Source organism: Exophiala spinifera (assembly GCF_000836115.1).
Source record: "Exophiala spinifera strain CBS 89968 unplaced genomic scaffold supercont1.4, whole genome shotgun sequence".
Taxonomy (NCBI): Eukaryota; Fungi; Ascomycota; class Eurotiomycetes; order Chaetothyriales; family Herpotrichiellaceae; genus Exophiala; species Exophiala spinifera.
Window position 1 is genome coordinate 3,447,085 of NW_015622516.1, and position 17,011 is coordinate 3,464,095.

The window sequence follows — 17,011 nt, forward strand, 5'->3', positions numbered from 1 at the left end:
TTGGTAAGATTGAATTTTCTGCGTGCCGATCAAGCCATTAACTAGACCCGATCTGGACAACCGCAGTTGTCGGATGATATCGCCGCGATCGGCGCCTCCATGGTAGTTTTGGCAGGCGAGGGTTTCGACAAACCATGATAACACTCATGAGTGTACCAATTGAAGGGAGTTCTCAGATCTGGACGAGAATAGTTCCTAGGACGATCTCTTCGTCTCAGCTATTGTTCGCGACGAATTCGAACAAAGCGACTACGTCAGCAACCACAAAACTAGGCCTTAACCCAATCATGAACCCATCGCTCCACCCAGTCCGCTTGAATTTCGTCCAGGCCTTTCAGTGTCTTGCTTGCCTGCAAAGCCCTATCTCCATCCATTGCGGACATCTCGTCGCCAACAAGCAGCCCTTGGTAGAAATCAAGAAGCTTGGCTGCAGGATTGAACTGCAACATGTCCTGCAATTTGCCCGCGGTATCGATTGAAGCTGCGTCTCTCCTCACCCGTTCGATCCATGTACTCAAGGCCACCTCTTGGATCTCTTCTGCCCGCCCTTTGGTTTTCATTGCGTCGTTCAGAGCCTTAACCACGATAGGTCTCAAACCATCCCATGATGTTGGTCTTGGGTTTTGAGGATGGAGCACACTCACTCTTCTTTTCTCACGTGTCTCTGGAAGGGAGAACTCAACCAGTGTGTGTGCCAGAACGTCGATGGGTACCCAATCGATATGGTTATTCCTGCCTTTGCCCAAAGAATCAGGAATCATACCCAAATGCAATGAGCTGACGACAAGACTAGGGAACCACTCCCATTTATTCCACGAGCCTGGTGCGAACGCTGGACCGGCGACTTGTCCGACCCGGACAACTGTGACATCAACATTCGCGATCTTGGACTCGACGTATCCAAGGATGCGCTCAGCAACATACTTGCTCTGTCCATATCCCATGGGCAAGGGAGCAGAAGCGTCCGTAATGATTCCTTCTGCGATGGGGTTCTGAGAAGATCCCATGACTGAACTAACAGAGGAGATGAACGTGACATGGGCACGTCCTGGAGTGGCTGCAGCGAGCTTGACTAGATTGACAACACCCTCAAGATGTGGTTCAAATGTAGGTAGCGTCAAGTTGAAGTTCACAGGCCAGGCATTGTGAATAATGTTGGTGGCAGTGTCTTGTAGCCGAGAGTAGTCCTCATCCCCAAGACCGAGTTGCGGCTTGGCTAGATCTGTTGTCAAGAAAGTCACCCGATGGGCTGGGAAGTTGGTAGGGAGACCACGAGCTGAAGAACGTGCTCGCTGAAGAGCTTCTGGGTTCTCTGCTCGGTTCAGACAGAAAATGTGCGCCACAGAAGAGTCTGAGAGCAGTGCTTGCAGCATGTAGCATCCAATCCCACCGGTAGACCCGGTGAGAAGGACAACTCTTTCGTCGTGAATCCCGATACCTGAATCGTGTTTCGAAAGCGGGATTCCGGTCCCATTTTGCGCAACATCTTCAATCAGCGCCGTGTACTTGTTGATCGTGGTCTCGACGATATCGATCCGAGATGATTGCTCCAAAGAATCTGTCGCGTTCCCTTCTTCGGCGAGGCTCAAAATGGCCTTCGTGAGCAACTTGATGGTCGGGTTGGCATATACAGTGCTAATTTCGAGATCAGGCAAGGCGAGCATGGCTTTCAATCGGCGCGTCATTTGAAGTGCCTGTAATGAGTCGACGCCACTGAGGAAGAAGTTTTCATCTTCTGTAAAGGTCTTGGAGTCCATAAAGTTGCTGAGAGTCTCTGTCAAGAACGAAGCGACAGCGTCGTAATCCTTGCAGTCGATCGACAAAGTGGACATGTCGAGATCTTCCACATCAAGAGCTGAAACTTTCTCCGCGTCGGCGTAAAGTTCTTCGATCTCCTTTTCGTATAAATTCAACGTCGGTCTTCTCTGAATAGTGCCTTTAGCGCTTCGGAGCATAGGCTTGTCAGGCTTGATAAACATAATGTGCGATTTCTTGATCTGTGCATGGCGAGGACAATCTATGTTGGCAGCTTGAATTGTTGGCCATATCTCTTCGATAAAGTCAGCTCGCTCCGCGACAGATAGAGCTTCTGCGTCCTGAGGCTCGACCAAAAGTGCAGCTTGAAATCTCATTGAGCCTAGGACAAGAACAGATTTGACTTTGGGATGGCTGGAGATCATTTGTTCCATCGTCGTAGGATTTGTCTGTGACAAATAGGAGACCGGAGTTAGTATCAAATCGTGCTTGATATATCTTCAAAGGGGATAAGATTTGGATGCGACAGGGTCTTGTGAATGAGAACTTCCAGACACGCACCTTTTCACCAGTCAGGAAGACAATAATGTCGTCTCCTCTTCCACGGTACTGCCACAGGTTTGGCTTTGACGGATGCGGTATGTATAGATCTCCTGTTCGATATTCTTTCAGGTCCGGAAAGACTTTGAACACGGGTTGCTCCTTGTCGCCGTCGGGATGGCGCGCAATGACTGCCTCGTATTCCCCTTCCGAAGCATTCTGGAATTCAAACCGGTAATCAGGATTGAATTGGAAGTGTTTCCACTCTGCGGTTGGCCATTGATCGGCTGGGTAAATGGTAGGAAACAGTCCAGTCTCCGTGGTTCCAATAATGGAAAAGAATTTCATCTTCTCCGAAATCTTGTCGCCGACTGTTTGACTGAGAGTACCTCCGGAATAGAACATTGACGGTAGTTTCTGGGAGACAAAATCTAGTAGATCTGGTTTATTTGACAATTCCTCGGCTACCAAAGGGACAATGGCAGCACAAGTAGCGTGGGTATATTTCAGCCCATCAACTAGTACTTGAGCAGACGGTATCAATCCAGCGGGTGGGAATATGATCGTTGTCTCTCGAAAGATTGCTCCGAGAATCGACCCGAACATGGAAGCCGCCTGGCAACAGGTCAGTGTGATCTCGTATTATCTTGGTCTTCTTACATGAAATGGAGGAAATAAGAAAAACAATCTGCCGGGAGACCACAAACTGTGCTGGTTGTTGAACGCGGCAGGCGCATCAAGGCTGACCCAGTGTAACCAGCTGTCGGCGAACTCGTGAGTCCAGATGATAGGTTTTGGCAAGCCCGTTGTTCCAGAAGTATGTAGTACCACAAGAGGATCTTTGCGGGCTTCATCAAAGGACTTCTTATAAGCATATTGTGGATGTACCTGGGTCAAAAGATCTGCGACTGACGGGATCTCAAGAACCTCGATGTCGTGTGAAGCGACTATCGTGGTGACCGCCTGGGGAGCTGGATTGGGTGCTACCAGCTTCTTACAACTTAGCAAGTTGAATAGATTGACGTGCGCTGGCAGGCTGTTTCGTGGTGAAGTGAGCAAGACCTAACACGATATATCAGGATAGATCTTGCCATGTCCAAGGAGCCAGATAGATCCCACCTTGTAACCTGCTTTGACTGCACCCAGCAGGAGAGCATTGTACCTGATGTCCAGTGGTCCAATGTATGCCAGCGTCTCAAAGTTTATACCGGGACCGATCGTGTTATGCAGCCACCAGGCAAGGCCGTTGATGACATTTGCGAAGTCTGCATATGTTACTTGGAGGAAGCCTTCGTCATAACCTGTTGTAGAAATTGGGTACTCTGCATAGACAGAGTCAGGTGTATCCTTTGCACGCCTATCCACTACGTGGTTCAGGAGTTGCCTTCTCGTGAATGTAGAGCCTGGTGTGGCCATCATGAAAGTCACCTGGGCTCAGATCTGGTCCCAACTATCGAGACTATGTTGCCGGAAAGAGACCAGGGGCCAGGAGATATAAACTCTAGAGACACCGCCATATTTATATAGTCGTCGAGCTTGAATGATAATGACAAGCTTCATGTAAAAGGGTGAAGACCTACCTTCGATATGAAGCCGAAAGGCACATGAATCCCGGGTAGGTTAGCAAGTGGTCTCCTTATCTTACGTAAATAAAGAGATGTCGTCCTCGGCCATGGCCGAACATAGAGTTCAACGCTAGCGGGCCTTATTAGCTGTGTTGTACGTAAATGTTCGTTGACTGTGTGGAGGAGGAGTCCAACAGCATCCATCTTATTAGCTCCAAATTGCAATTAAGAGGTACCCTCCGAACGCTGCCTTGACGATCTTTGGATTCCATTATGATAATTGTGGGATGTCTCGAGCTCCCGACGCGTTCGCATATCCCTATCTTCTCAAGGGCGTGCACAGTTCGATTTGCATCAAGCAGTGACCGATAGCGCCCGTCTCAGTGACGGTAATTCGTCGAAGCGGATCCTGATCGGCGCATCGTTGATACGTTGTCCCGCATTTCGACAATCGTCTACGGAGAACCCAGGGGGAAGAACAGCCTGAGAAGGAAAGTCGACTTTCATGAGCCTGTGCTCAACAGCGACTTTGAAGCATGGAGGAAACGACCTGCGGTTCAATTGTATCAGGGTGAGGACCTTGTGCAGCTGTCCTCCAGGCTCCAGCCTGACCAACCCGTCTTTATGAGAATACCCCCAGCTGACGAAGCACCTCGAACAACCTGCATTTGGATGAACTCAATGGTTGGTTTCGCCCTGTGGTGTGCCCAGCATCGTTTCATACCCGCCGTCGAACACCTGGACCGCGCTCACGATCACGAAGCTGTGCGTATCGATTCGATGGCTAGTGTAGTGAGATGTTGTCCTCCGCATTCTCGCCGGTGAGCTTCTAAATAATACGTTGACACGGTCAGTAGGTGCAAGAAGCGGCATAGCAGAAATGTGCCATCCATCAACGAGATTCAGATCACGACGCAGACCATCACATAGAACTCGGAATCCGGAATCTAACAGACCTGCGGTTCTCACGACATTGCCCTGTCCGCACCGTTCCTAAAAGACTGCCTGGGAGGACAGATATCTCGAACGATCAGACGCGCGGAAAGTAACTCACCGGTCCTTGACTTTGAATTGTCGACTCCCTCCTGTTCGAGATCTGCGTCTCCGATCATACGAGTCTGGTACTTTTTAGTCATGTTGGGTTGTCTTAGTCGTACTTGCACAGCATCTTCAGCGCTATTGCTTTCAGTCAGTCCAACATCCTCTTGTTTGTGTAAGCGGCGCTCATCGCTGTCTTCTTCCTCCAGACGTCTCTTTGCCTGTTCCTCTGGATCGATAGGCGCAGGGACAGCGGGTATCACGAAATGAAATAATGTAGAAGCCCGCCCATACTTGTAGACTTCGCGTCTGGCTGGGAAACTTGTATCTGCAAGCAGCTTCCATGATGCTAGGTACTTGACGCTGCCAAGTCAAACATCAAACGCGACTCGCAGAGATATATCAGGTGGTTCAGGTTGGGCCTGGTTACGTCCAGAAAGGAGGGAGGGGGATGAAGACGGCTTTGTATGAACTTGTCGCTACGGAGTACGCGTGCCTAAATAAACCCCCGAGCTAATTTTTGGTGAAGCCAAACAACAAATAAACATCCCTTTCCCACTTCCAGCATTATTACCATGGTCGCCTGTCATGGCCGTTCAAGTAATGTCAGATCTGCATTTGGAGACACCCAAAGCTTACGATGTCTTCACAATCACTCCAAAAGCACCCTACCTGGCACTCCTAGGCGATATCGGCAACATCCAACACGACAAGGACGACTATCTTGCCTTCTTGACCCTGCAGCTCAAGCAGTTCCGCGCCGTGCTTCTCGTCCCGGGCAACCATGAAGCGTATCATTCCAACTGGCCTGCCACTCTCGATGCTCTCCGGGACTTTGAACAAAACGTACGCAAAGACGCAACGCTCGGAGAGTTTGTGCTGCTCGAACGCACAATTTTCCGGCCGCCAGACTCGAACACTGCCATTCTAGGCTGCAGCCTGTTTTCGTTTATCCCGGCTACACATGAAATGGCAGTTAGTCACGGCCTCAACGACTTTTTCCACACCCATGACTGGGATATCGCCATGCACAACGAGGCACATAGACGGGACCTTGCCTGGCTCAATGCGAGAGTTGAAGAGCTTGGACAATCAAACGCGAAGATCATGATCTTTTCGCACTGGAGCCCGTCGCTGGATGTTCGTGCGATCGACCCAAGGCATGCTGCGAGTCCGATTACGTCCGCTTTTTCTACGGAACTTTGCCGAGAGCCGTGCTTTCAGAGTGACAAAGTGGCCCTTTGGGCCTTTGGTCATACACACTTCAATTGCGACTTCACAGTTGAGCGGGCGAGTCATCCCGCAGGCCCGTTGCGGCTCCTTGCAAATCAGCGAGGATATTATTTTGCTCAGGCAAATGGTTTTGACGTGGAGAAGACCGTCGAGATTTGACCAAAATGCGACCGATGCCTCTTAATACTCGACATCCCCGCGTGGTGACATCGGCAAAAGGTACTAAGTTACTTTTGTGTTATGAGGTATGGCGAACAAATCCGAAGCTACTCGGCATTCTGCAACTTTGGAGGCCGGGCGCACCGGAAGACGTCTGCTGCTTAGTTGTCTGGCCAAATGTGGACGTACAATCCAAGCCAGACCCCTCAAGCGGCTCAAAGGAGATTTCAAGGCTGCGCAAGGTCTATGATGTATACAGTTCTTTTCAACTCTCATGAGGGTCTTAGTTCGCCATCACCCGTACGCATTCTCAGCCTAAGTGGATACTTGGATGCTCGTTACGTTTTCACGATTGGACCTACCTCCATCCTTACCCGCACTCATAGCCGCCGGCCCAATGCGGTGGTTTGTCAATACTCTCTAACTTGTCCCAGAGAGAGCCAAATACAGGTACCAACCAGCCTATGTTAACACCGTCTTTCAAGCGATCCTCGGGACCAAGACCACTGGATGCATCACCATATTCCCCGTAAACGCCTTATTACACTGTTTACAGGAGACTCCTTTAATGTAGGTTCATATCTACATCGATTCTTTTGCCGGTGTCAAGATATGATGAGTATCTCTTCACCTTCCACCAGCCGTTTTCATTTTCCGGAACAATTTGGACCAGCCCTGAAACTCCCCTCGATGACCAGAAATCCAACATTTTAGGGAGATTTCCCGGCCCCTCCGGGCTTTCTGGCAGTGATGAACCAGCAGTACGTGTACAGCAGGTTGTTTTTATCACTGAACTCCTTCCTCACATCCGCGAGCATCACTTGAATTTCTTCCTGTGTCCATCCAAGCGCTCGGGTGAGGTATGCTAGCGTGACAGCTTCCAAAGCATCCAGCATTTGAGCCCGAAGAAATGCTCCTATCTCTCGGAGCCTTCGCTCCCGAGGCCACGGACCTATGGGAGTCTTCATACCGTGAGCAGAAGACCGTAGCAAGAGTTTAACATCGATGGGAAACACCAACTCACCTTGATTATTTGCGTCTGGACGTCAACGAAACCGGCTTCCTTAAGATGATGTTCGAATTGTGATACATTATTCAGACGTCGACCGAACGAGATACTTGCCTGGTCAATGAGCTTTTGCCATTTAACGATGGGTGAGTCGTCAGGGAGACCGTCAGGCTTCTGGGAGTAGAACCACACTTCAAACTCTTGAACCTCGAACCAGCCTCCAGGCTCCAGCGAGTCGAGTGCTTGCTTGTACATTGCCGTCCAATCTCCTATACTGCCAGACATGCTCCGCTGGTGGATGTAGTCAAATCTACGACTCGGCGGGTAACCCCATTCTTTTTCAAGGTCGTCGATCATGAAGGAACAGTTCGGTGCAGTCCTTTTCAGCTGAAGTTAGAGAGCTAGTCCGCCGGGTTGATAGTAAGGGTACCTCGTTACCATTGTGACTGAATAGGACTGAGGTCAACACCTAGATACCCCGGTAGAGTGTTTGTACTCAGTGGAAGAGTCCTTCAAAGCTGTCATTTAGGTCTTACCGAGCACGGTTGCTGCAGGGAATTCGCTGTGTAGAATCAAATGAGTCGCCGATTACCAAAAGGGTGTAAAGGTTTCTCACTCTGCGAAATCTAATGCCCAGAGTCCGGTCCCAGTGCCGATATCCAGCACCCGTTGCGGATCACGAAGCGGAGCCGTATGTAATCTTCCGCCTTGTACGAGACGGTAGATATGGTGCAGCATGTCCAACCTGTCTTGCTCTTGTTCGTCGTTAGGCTACATGATTTCAGCACAAGTCCCCTTCGGCTTTGTTTCGCAATGTACAAAAATGTATGTGTCATGGTCCGAGTGCTGATATCTTCGTCCATTCTGTCCCGAGATCGTCAGTGCATTGATGTTCGCACCAATTGCGATACTCGCCTCATAGCTATCTCTCAAAGATTAGCTAGGTCTCAGTGGTTGTTAGCGGGGGTGGACTTGCACATAGTTTAGAGCCGATGACCGAAGCGATGTTGTGATCGAGGCATCTTCGCTGATCTAGGTCAGTAATTGCACAGCTTGGCAATGTCCGAGCATGTGCTTATACCTTCCATATGCCGAGTCAACGTCGCTCTCTCCGTCTTCAGGATTCTGGTGATGGGCTCAGTGATTGCGCTGCTTGACTCGGCATCTTGAGTTACCTGGAAATCGATATGTGCGTCTCCCTCCATCATGGTCAAGTATCAAAAAGTTGAGAAGTCTTGGACGTCCAAGAGCGTCCTAGATCGGCTCCAGATGAGGGGCATGGAGTCCTATATCAACGCCGGGGGACACTGTGAGAGATGATGTCCGGCAAAGGACAGTGGAATGACTATGCAAGGATGCTGTCCGCGCAGGCAGAACAACCTTAGTTACAGGGCCTGGTCCAGACGGCTAGCAAGTAGCGGGTTCTGCGGGTAGGGCGATTTAATTGTTCACCAGCCATATCCATACAGTTGCAGTAGTTGGCGTCGCTCGGAAACGGAAAGGCCCTTCCGAATGCAAGTCGTTGCAACGTGGTTATGAGAGAAGCGGACTTATAAATGTACGGACACTCCTCCCTGCACTCTCACATCTAGCGTTGACTCTCAAACCGTCAATGTTTTCCACTCGCATAGGGTTTCAGCAAGCACCTCCGCACATATTTTTACTCTTTCACTCCGAGAACTAGAGCCAGAAAGTTCTGGCGTCGGAACCACTGACTGCCCTCACTGAACCTTCGTATGCAGTAGACATGGCCTTCCTGGATGGTCTGAGTGGTTTCGCTGGGGAACCGCTGTTGATATGCGGGCCTGTGTTACTGATAACGTATCTGCTTGGTCTCGCAACGTGGCGCTTGTACCTTTGCCCTCAGGCTGAGATACCAGGACCGACTCTTGCAAAGCTCACATATTGGTAAGGCGCATCCATCACAATAGAGGCTGCATGCATCCTTCAGCTCAACTCAGGACCTAGGTACGAATTCTACTACGATGTCGTACTCAGTGGTCAATACATATGGAAAATCCGCTCCATGCACGAGCAATACGGCCCGATCTTGCGCATCAACCCGGAAGAAGTGCATATCCAAGATGCCGATTACTATGATCAAGTGTATGCTGGCCCGACCCACAAGAGAAACAAGTGGACCTTCTTCACGAACTCAAGTGGTTTGCCTCAGTCTGCCTTTGGAACCCCAGATCACAATCTTCACCGTATGCGACGAGGGGCGATGAACCCGTACTTTTCAACAGCAAAAGTGCGGATGCTCCAATCGCGCATTGAGTCCAGTCTGAACAATCTGCTAGCCCGATTTCGTGAATTTCAAGAGTCCGGGAAGCCCATGACGGTCTCGTTGGCCTACGCAGCTCTCACAAATGGTGAGTCATTCCTGGCTTTGCTGGATGAGACTTACACGATTGGGGCAGATATTGTCATGGAATATGCTTTCGGGCGAAGTGACAATCGTTTGCTGGCTCCAGATTTCGACCCGAGCTTCAAAGAAGCAGGTGAAGCCGGAGCTAAGTTGAGTCATCTTGTGAAACAAATGCCATGGCTGCTGTCCCTGATGAAAATGATGCCCGACTCGGTGCAGATTGCTTTAAACCCGGTGATGGCCAGTTACATCAGGCTCAATCAGGTGGACTTCGCCCAATCTCTTTTTTGCCCGTTTGAGGCAAGGGGCCATGATCGCTGACATGCTGAACAGGACATAATAAAGCATGTTTCCGAGATTTACTCGCATCGTACCGATCCCGACAGCAAGTATCACTCGCAGACGACCGTATTCCATGCCATCCTGCAGGGCAATTTACCAGAGAGAGAAAAGTCTCCTGATCGGCTGTGGCAAGACGGACAAGTTGTCGTAATTGCTGGAACATTAACCACCGCAGCCGCCCTTTCAGAGATCACATTCCATCTCCTGAGACAACCGACAGAGTTGCAGACTCTCAAAGACGAGCTTGCAACGGCAATGACAGAGAACGCTGGTCTCCCAGATGTGGCCAAGCTAGAACAACTTCCTTACCTAACAGCGATAATAAAAGAAGGTCTCCGACTAAGTAGTGGCATTAGCACACGTTTGCAGCGCATTGCCACGGATGAAACGCTCATCTACACGGCCAAGAGGTCAACAGATGACAAGCACAATATCAATGAGAAGCAATATGTCCTTCGTCCCGGGATTCCGCTTTCTATGACCGGCATGCTCATCCATCATTCACCAGCTTACTTCGAGGACCCCATGAAATTTCGTCCTCGGCGTTGGATCGACAACCCTGGTCTGGATGACTATTTGGTGCCGTTCTCACGTGGTACGAGAGCTTGTGTAGGCATAAACCTGGCATATGCAGAGCTCTATCTCACGGTGGCGGCGATCTTTAGTCGGTACGGAAGCAGCGAAGTTCGTTTTGAAACGGATATCGGGTATCTGGAGCTGCACGACACGAGCTATAAGGACATTGAAATTATTGGTGATGGAACGACCCCGTTGTATCGACCTGACAGTAACGGTGTTAGAGTCGTGGTCCGCGATGTATGATGATGCCATGAATGAGGATGTCGATATTGTTGCACGGAGAATGAAATGCTAATGTCACGCCTCGACTACCCGAGTGCCTGGTTTGGGGATCGGCACAGGTGCAATCACTGGCAGTCTTGCATAGACCGGTGTTCAGCGCGGATGGTGGAGGAGGATATCAAGGAGAGTGTTTAGGCAGCGTTGATTATGTCGGCTAGAACCTGGGTAATAAGCACCTTATTTAAATGCTTCCGATAATCCGTCTTTCTGATAGCTTGGTGTGATCCGGGATGCACGTGTTGAAGAGGCTGGCTGAGCAAAAGTTACTCGAGTGTTTGAAAGCGACTATCGAGTTGATAAACGCCACATCTCAGGAGCAAGCATGATAGCGCCAAATCAAGAATAGCGCCTTGGCGGGAGCGTGACAGGCCTGGAAGGGTCTCTCAATGGGTTGGCGGTGAAAGTCAATTCAATGTGAACGTGGCCTCAGTTGAAATCTGTGAACTGTCACAACACTCTCCTTTCTGTTGGAATCTGATCAAGAGGACCTTGACCGTGTCGACACCGAGTCGCGTCTCCCTAGCCTATTCCATTGCCTGCCTTACTGCCATTGAAGATGCTGAAAGTCCCCTCGCGTAACAAGGCCAGCGGCCCAAATGCGGTCACGAAAGCAGTCATTCTGGTTAGTTGTTGCAGATAACGTGAGAATTGCGCCAGCTGACATGAAAAGGTGGGAGGCCCATCTCGAGGAACTCGCTTCAGGCCGTTGAGTCTGGATCTCCCAAAGGTAACCAAGCATCAACATCCTTTCTCTTGTTCGTCGGCAGTAACTAATGCCTTTCCTCTAGCCTCTCTTTGAGGTTGCAGGCCACCCCATCATCTGGCACTGCTTGAAGGCTGTTTCCAAAGTCCCAGACATCAAAGAAGTCATTCTCATCGGCTATTATGACGAAAGTGTCTTCCGTGATTTCGTCAAAGACTCTTCGAAAGAGTTCCCCCAGATCAAGATTCAGTACCTCCGCGAGTATCAAGCTTTGGGTACCGCTGGCGGACTCTACCACTTCCGTGATGCTATCCTTAAGGGCAAGCCAGACCGATTCTTTGTCCTCAACTCCGACGTGTGCTGCTCCTTTCCCCTCGAGGCTATGCTCAAGCTTTTCGAGGAAAAGGATGCTGAAGCAGTCATTCTCGGCACTCGTGTGGGCAATGACGCCGCCACCAACTTCGGTTGCATAGTGTCGGACACACACACGAAGCGAGTTCTGCACTACGTCGAAAAGCCTGAAGGCCACATTTCAAACTTGATCAACTGTGGCGTCTACCTCTTCGCCACTGAGTGTATCTTCCCGTCCATCCGCATTGCCATCAAGCGGAGGACTGAGCGACCCAGAATGATCTCCTATCCTTCATCTGAGAACATTGAGGCATCTTTCATTGCCGATCCAGAAGAAGATGGAGAGAAGAACGAAGTCCTTCGTCTCGAACAGGATATTCTGTCCGATCTAGCTGACAGCAACCGCTTCTACGTCCACGAAACTAAGGACTTCTGGCGTCAGATCAAGACTGCTGGTTCCGCTGTTCCCGCGAACGCTCTATACCTAGCGAAGGCATTCCAGTCTCAATCAGACGAGATTGCAACCCCATCAGCCAACATCGTCCCTCCCGTTTTTATCCACCCTACTGCTACTGTCGACCCGACAGCTAAGCTGGGGCCGAACGTCTCCGTTGGGCCTAAGGCTATCATTGGTGCCGGTGCACGTGTGAAGGAGGCGATCGTCCTTGAGGAGGCAGAAATCAAGCATGATGCTTGCGTTCTCTATGCAATTATTGGCTGGAACAGTCGCGTTGGTGCGTGGGCCCGAGTTGAAGGCACTCCCACCCCGGTTAGCAGCCATACCACCAGCATCATCAAGAATGGTGTCAAGGTTCAGGCCATCACGATTCTTGGTAAAGAATGTGCGGTGGGTGATGAGATTCGAGTCCAGAATTGTATCTGCCTGCCTTACAAGGAACTGAAGCGCGATGTCGCCAACGAAGTCATCATGTGAACCAGGTGTTTTATCTCAAACAACGGTTGTAACAGACGGAAGGTATCAACTGCATTCGGTACTCATGTCAACGGCCATAAAGAAAACTTGCCGTTCGAGGCAAATTGTGATAACAGGTGCTTTTCACAGAGAGCTTTAGGCGTAATGAAGTTGTGTTAAATTGCGAAATTGCTTTCACTCTAACTATTCCGTATCGGCGGATGAGGCATGATGCCGTGCTTAGATAGTTCTAGGCATCCCATCACGCCATTACAAGGTAGCTTACGCAAAAACTAATAAATATTGGCCATGGGAGCACCTCTTGATTGTAGGTCGATAGTTCTCAACTCGAGTTACATTCTTCCGCCTCTGACACCTCTGACACTGCGTAGGAGCCTTAGCAGATGCTGAGATCGCTTTGCTGTTTCACCTGCACATGAGGATCTCTGGCTGATGGCTTGTTGAACTCATACTACTACTGCGTTTCCTTCTTTGTTCCGTCAATTCTGGAAGAGCATAGGATCAGACAAATGTCATGACCACTGATGAACGAGAAGAGCCGCTTAAGAGGGCAGATACGGGCACCATGTTCAACCACTTGAAGGGTCTTCCCCACCCAACAAGTGTATGTGCTCCATTAGAGTGAGGAACGGGGCATACTACCACAGGAGCCATCATTGTCGAACGGTGCACGGTGGGCACAGGAGACGGCGATCTCGTCGAGGACAAGTGTCAACTTGAAGGTATGTGGATGACGGTGAGTACCTCGTCACAGAAGCCCAGGTTCGGAGTACAGGTTCACCCGAGGCCGTCGTCACCATCCGGGAAGAGCTTCTTCTTGCGCTGTGCGACTACGCTCCCTAAGAACGTGAAACAACCCTTTTCTACGGACACGTCGTCTCTTCTACATACCTCCATTTCCAGCCTAACCCACGCTCCATCTCAATACACTGAAGACAATGGCATACACTTTGACGGTCCCCGACAAATATGGGTGAGTTCTGCCCCGTTCGAGTGTGATGCACGGAGGCCTGACAACTGATAAGCTACGTTGTGCTCGTGGCGCTTGGTCTGGCCCCAGTATTGGCATTTTCCCAAGGCATCCTCGTAGGGTTGTACCGAAAGCCGGCTCGAGTTCCATATCCCAACCCATATGCCACCGCACAGGAAGCGAAGGAGAACCCAGCAGCATACAAGTTCAACTGCGCCCAGCGAGCACACGGCAATCTGTTGGAGAATATGCCCCAGGCCATTGCATCTATGCTTTTTGCAGGCCTGGGATACCCCGTGGCAACAGCGGCACTCGGAGCAGGTTGGATATTTTTCAGAATCGTCTACGCATATGGATACATCGAAGGCAGTAAGGCCGGAGGCAGGAGTAGGCTGAACGGATCGGGCTTCTGGGTGATGCAGGCTCTGATATGGGGACTGTGTGTGTCAATGGGGTTGAAGATGCTGTAGACTCAAGCTTCATATAACCAGGGTTAGGAGTTATGATAAACTGATCTCTACGGAGGACGCGCAAAGCGGTGGCATTGAGCCTGCGACCGGGATTTGTTGCGAGTCATGCTGTGCCGCACTGTGAAAATTCCCGAGTCACGACTTCGAGACAAAATCCTATCCCACCAGCGGCCCAAGTGACTCAAGCATGACTCTTCAACCGCAGCCGACTTTCACTATTCTTCCTCAATACTGATAAATAATTGCCTCGTACACCTCCAGCATGGCAGACGCAAATACTTCGCTTGCGCAGGAAACTGCAAACCTGCACCTCGACGAGGTCACCGGCGAAAGAGTCTCCAAGTCAGAATTGAAGAAGAGACAGAAGCAAAGACAACAGGAGGAAAAGAAGAAGGAGAGGGCCGCCGCTGCACCTCCCAAGCCTGAAAAGAAGGCCGCGAGCGCGGAAATGGACGAAAGCAACCTCAATCCCAATGTTGGTTGAATGTGTCACTCCCATTCCGCAACCTGCTAACCCTCTCTGCAGCAATACTTCGAGATCCGGAGTGGACGAGTCAACCGCATGCGAGAAACCAAGGACCCAAACCCTTATCCTCACAAGTTCCAAGTCAATACCGACATCCCCAAGTTCCTCGCAGAATATGCCGACCTCAAGCCCGGCGAGCAGAAGAAGGATGTGGAGATTCGAGTCGCTGGCAGAGTCTACACGAAGAGAACATCTGGCTCCAAGCTGGTCTTTTACGACATCAGAGGAGCAGGCACCAAGGTTCAAATCATGTGTCAAGCACAAGAGGTCAAGAGCGATGTCAGTTTCGAAGCACAACACGAACACCTCCGTCGAGGCGATATCATCGGCATTGTGGGATTCCCAGGTCGGACATCGCCCAAGAACAGACCCAACGACGGCGAACTGTCCGTCTTTGCAACAGAAGTCACCCTCCTTACGCCCTGCCTGCATCAAATCCCTTCGGAACATTTTGGTCTCCAAGACGTCGAAACTCGCTTCCGCCAACGATATCTCGACTTACTTATCAACGACCGCTCCCGTAAGATCCTCCTCACCCGAGCCAAGATCGTCTCATACATTCGCAACTACTTCGACTCGAATGGCTTCGTCGAGGTTGAAACGCCCATGATGAACTCAATCGCAGGCGGTGCCACGGCCAAGCCCTTCATCACGCATATCAACGAGTACGACACGGACATGTTCATGCGTATCGCCCCAGAGCTGTATCTCAAGATGCTCGTGGTTGGCGGCATCGAGCGTGTGTACGAACTCGGCAAGCAATTCCGCAACGAAGGTGCCGATCTCACGCACAACCCCGAGTTCACGACCTGCGAATTCTACGAGGCCTACGCGGACGTCTACGACGTCATGGACCGCACCGAAGAGCTTGTGTCTGGACTCGTCAAGGAGGTCACTGGCGGGCACAAGACGACCTTCCACACCCAGTCTGGCGAGACATACGACGTGGACTGGTCGCGTCCCTGGAAGCGTATTGAAATGATCCCTGCCCTCGAAGAAGCGACGGGCGAGAAGTTCCCACCCGGTGACCAGCTCCATACCGCCGAGACCAACGAGTTCTTCAAGCGTCTCTTGAAGAAGGTCAATGTCGTGTGCCCGCCGCCCGAGACCAACGCTCGTATGCTCGACAAGCTGGTCGGCGAGTTTATTGAGGAGAAGTGCATCAACCCGACCTTCATCACGGGTCATCCGCAGATGATGTCTCCATTGGCCAAGTACCATCGCTCCCAAGCCGGCATCTGCGAGCGGTTCGAGGCCTTTGTGTGCAAGAAGGAGATTGTCAACGCATACACCGAGTTGAACGACCCGTTCGACCAGCGCCTGCGATTCGAGGAGCAAGCCCGCCAAAAGGCCCAAGGCGACGACGAGGCGCAAATGGTCGACGAGAACTTCTGCACGGCCCTCGAGTTCGGTCTGCCTCCAACGGGTGGCTGGGGCATGGGTATCGATCGGATGGTCATGTTCTTGACCGACAACTACACTATCCGCGAGGTGCTGGCGTTCCCGTTCATGAAGGAAGAGAAGAACACTGGAACGGACAAGCAATTTGCTGCCGAAGTGGTCGGGATCGAGCCAATGCCCGAAGAGGATGTGAGCGTTGCTCATTGATAGAGCGGCCGCCGCCAGATGACACTGAGTGGATTTTCTTCTCGAGAATTGCAGACGAAGAAAAGAACGGCGCTTTTGGCCCTCCGGATTTTTGCGATTTGATTAGCTTGGGAAGGAGTGTCCTGCGTGGATAGACGGAGATATGACGGTTGTCTTATTGTCAAGAAACCCACTAGAGAAAGATACGAGACGAGAAGAGACAATGACCCGCCTGGAGTACGTTACGAGTGACGCGCAGATGAATTGTGACGTGGACGTGGACGTGGCGAGGTATAGGATGGCGTACCCATGGTAGACAGACGGACCACTTTCCGCGCTCTTCCTGCTGGGGATGATGAACTGTGTGGGTTTCTAGAGAGAAATGGTAGAGAGAAAGACAGAGAGAGAGAGAGAGAGAGCGCGCGCGCGCACAACAGATGCTACTTCGTGTCCTGTGTTGGTACCCAGGCAGGTAGCTTGGCAAAGTACCTTGCCAGCGCCACGAGCAATACAACTATGTCAAAGAGATTGTTTGACATGAAATCGAGTTTCTTGGTGTGGTCGTTCCTTGCAAAAAACGATTCTGGTCCGTCCAACGTG

At 50.9% G+C, this 17,011-nt stretch overlaps 7 protein-coding genes across 7 annotated transcripts; 5 read left to right on the top strand and 2 right to left on the bottom strand.

Annotated features, from left to right (window-relative positions):
* Window positions 1–269: 269 nt before the first annotated feature.
* PV08_06465 (uncharacterized protein) lies at window positions 270–3,711 on the bottom strand (the record flags this gene model as incomplete). Its single annotated transcript, XM_016380802.1, has 4 exons — window positions 270–2,204; window positions 2,317–2,910; window positions 2,956–3,357; window positions 3,415–3,711. 4 exons carry the CDS (start codon window positions 3,709–3,711, stop codon window positions 270–272), a joined length of 3,228 nt encoding a protein of 1,075 aa, XP_016236629.1.
* A 1,775-nt stretch (window positions 3,712–5,486) lies between these two features.
* PV08_06466 (uncharacterized protein) lies at window positions 5,487–6,290 on the top strand (the record flags this gene model as incomplete). The annotated part of the gene is made up of 1 exon (XM_016380803.1): window positions 5,487–6,290. One exon carries the CDS (start codon window positions 5,487–5,489, stop codon window positions 6,288–6,290), a length of 804 nt encoding a protein of 267 aa, XP_016236630.1.
* A 710-nt stretch (window positions 6,291–7,000) lies between these two features.
* Window positions 7,001–7,656, bottom strand: PV08_06467 (uncharacterized protein; the record flags this gene model as incomplete). The annotated part of the gene is made up of 2 exons (XM_016380804.1): window positions 7,001–7,252; window positions 7,315–7,656. 2 exons carry the CDS (start codon window positions 7,654–7,656, stop codon window positions 7,001–7,003), a joined length of 594 nt encoding a protein of 197 aa, XP_016236631.1.
* A 1,390-nt stretch (window positions 7,657–9,046) lies between these two features.
* Window positions 9,047–10,831, top strand: PV08_06468 (uncharacterized protein; the record flags this gene model as incomplete). The annotated part of the gene is made up of 4 exons (XM_016380805.1): window positions 9,047–9,207; window positions 9,268–9,671; window positions 9,720–9,931; window positions 10,001–10,831. 4 exons carry the CDS (start codon window positions 9,047–9,049, stop codon window positions 10,829–10,831), a joined length of 1,608 nt encoding a protein of 535 aa, XP_016236632.1.
* Window positions 10,832–11,426: 595 nt separating this feature from the next.
* On the top strand, window positions 11,427–12,858 carry PV08_06469 (uncharacterized protein; the record flags this gene model as incomplete). The annotated part of the gene is made up of 3 exons (XM_016380806.1): window positions 11,427–11,492; window positions 11,541–11,597; window positions 11,659–12,858. The coding sequence occupies 3 exons, from the start codon at window positions 11,427–11,429 to the stop codon at window positions 12,856–12,858; spliced, it is 1,323 nt and encodes a 440-aa protein (XP_016236633.1).
* Window positions 12,859–13,796: 938 nt separating this feature from the next.
* PV08_06470 (uncharacterized protein) lies at window positions 13,797–14,298 on the top strand (the record flags this gene model as incomplete). Its single annotated transcript, XM_016380807.1, has 2 exons — window positions 13,797–13,831; window positions 13,884–14,298. 2 exons carry the CDS (start codon window positions 13,797–13,799, stop codon window positions 14,296–14,298), a joined length of 450 nt encoding a protein of 149 aa, XP_016236634.1.
* Window positions 14,299–14,560: 262 nt separating this feature from the next.
* PV08_06471 (lysine-tRNA ligase) lies at window positions 14,561–16,432 on the top strand (the record flags this gene model as incomplete). The annotated part of the gene is made up of 2 exons (XM_016380808.1): window positions 14,561–14,773; window positions 14,825–16,432. The coding sequence occupies 2 exons, from the start codon at window positions 14,561–14,563 to the stop codon at window positions 16,430–16,432; spliced, it is 1,821 nt and encodes a 606-aa protein (XP_016236635.1).
* Between the last annotated feature and the right edge of the window lie 579 nt (window positions 16,433–17,011).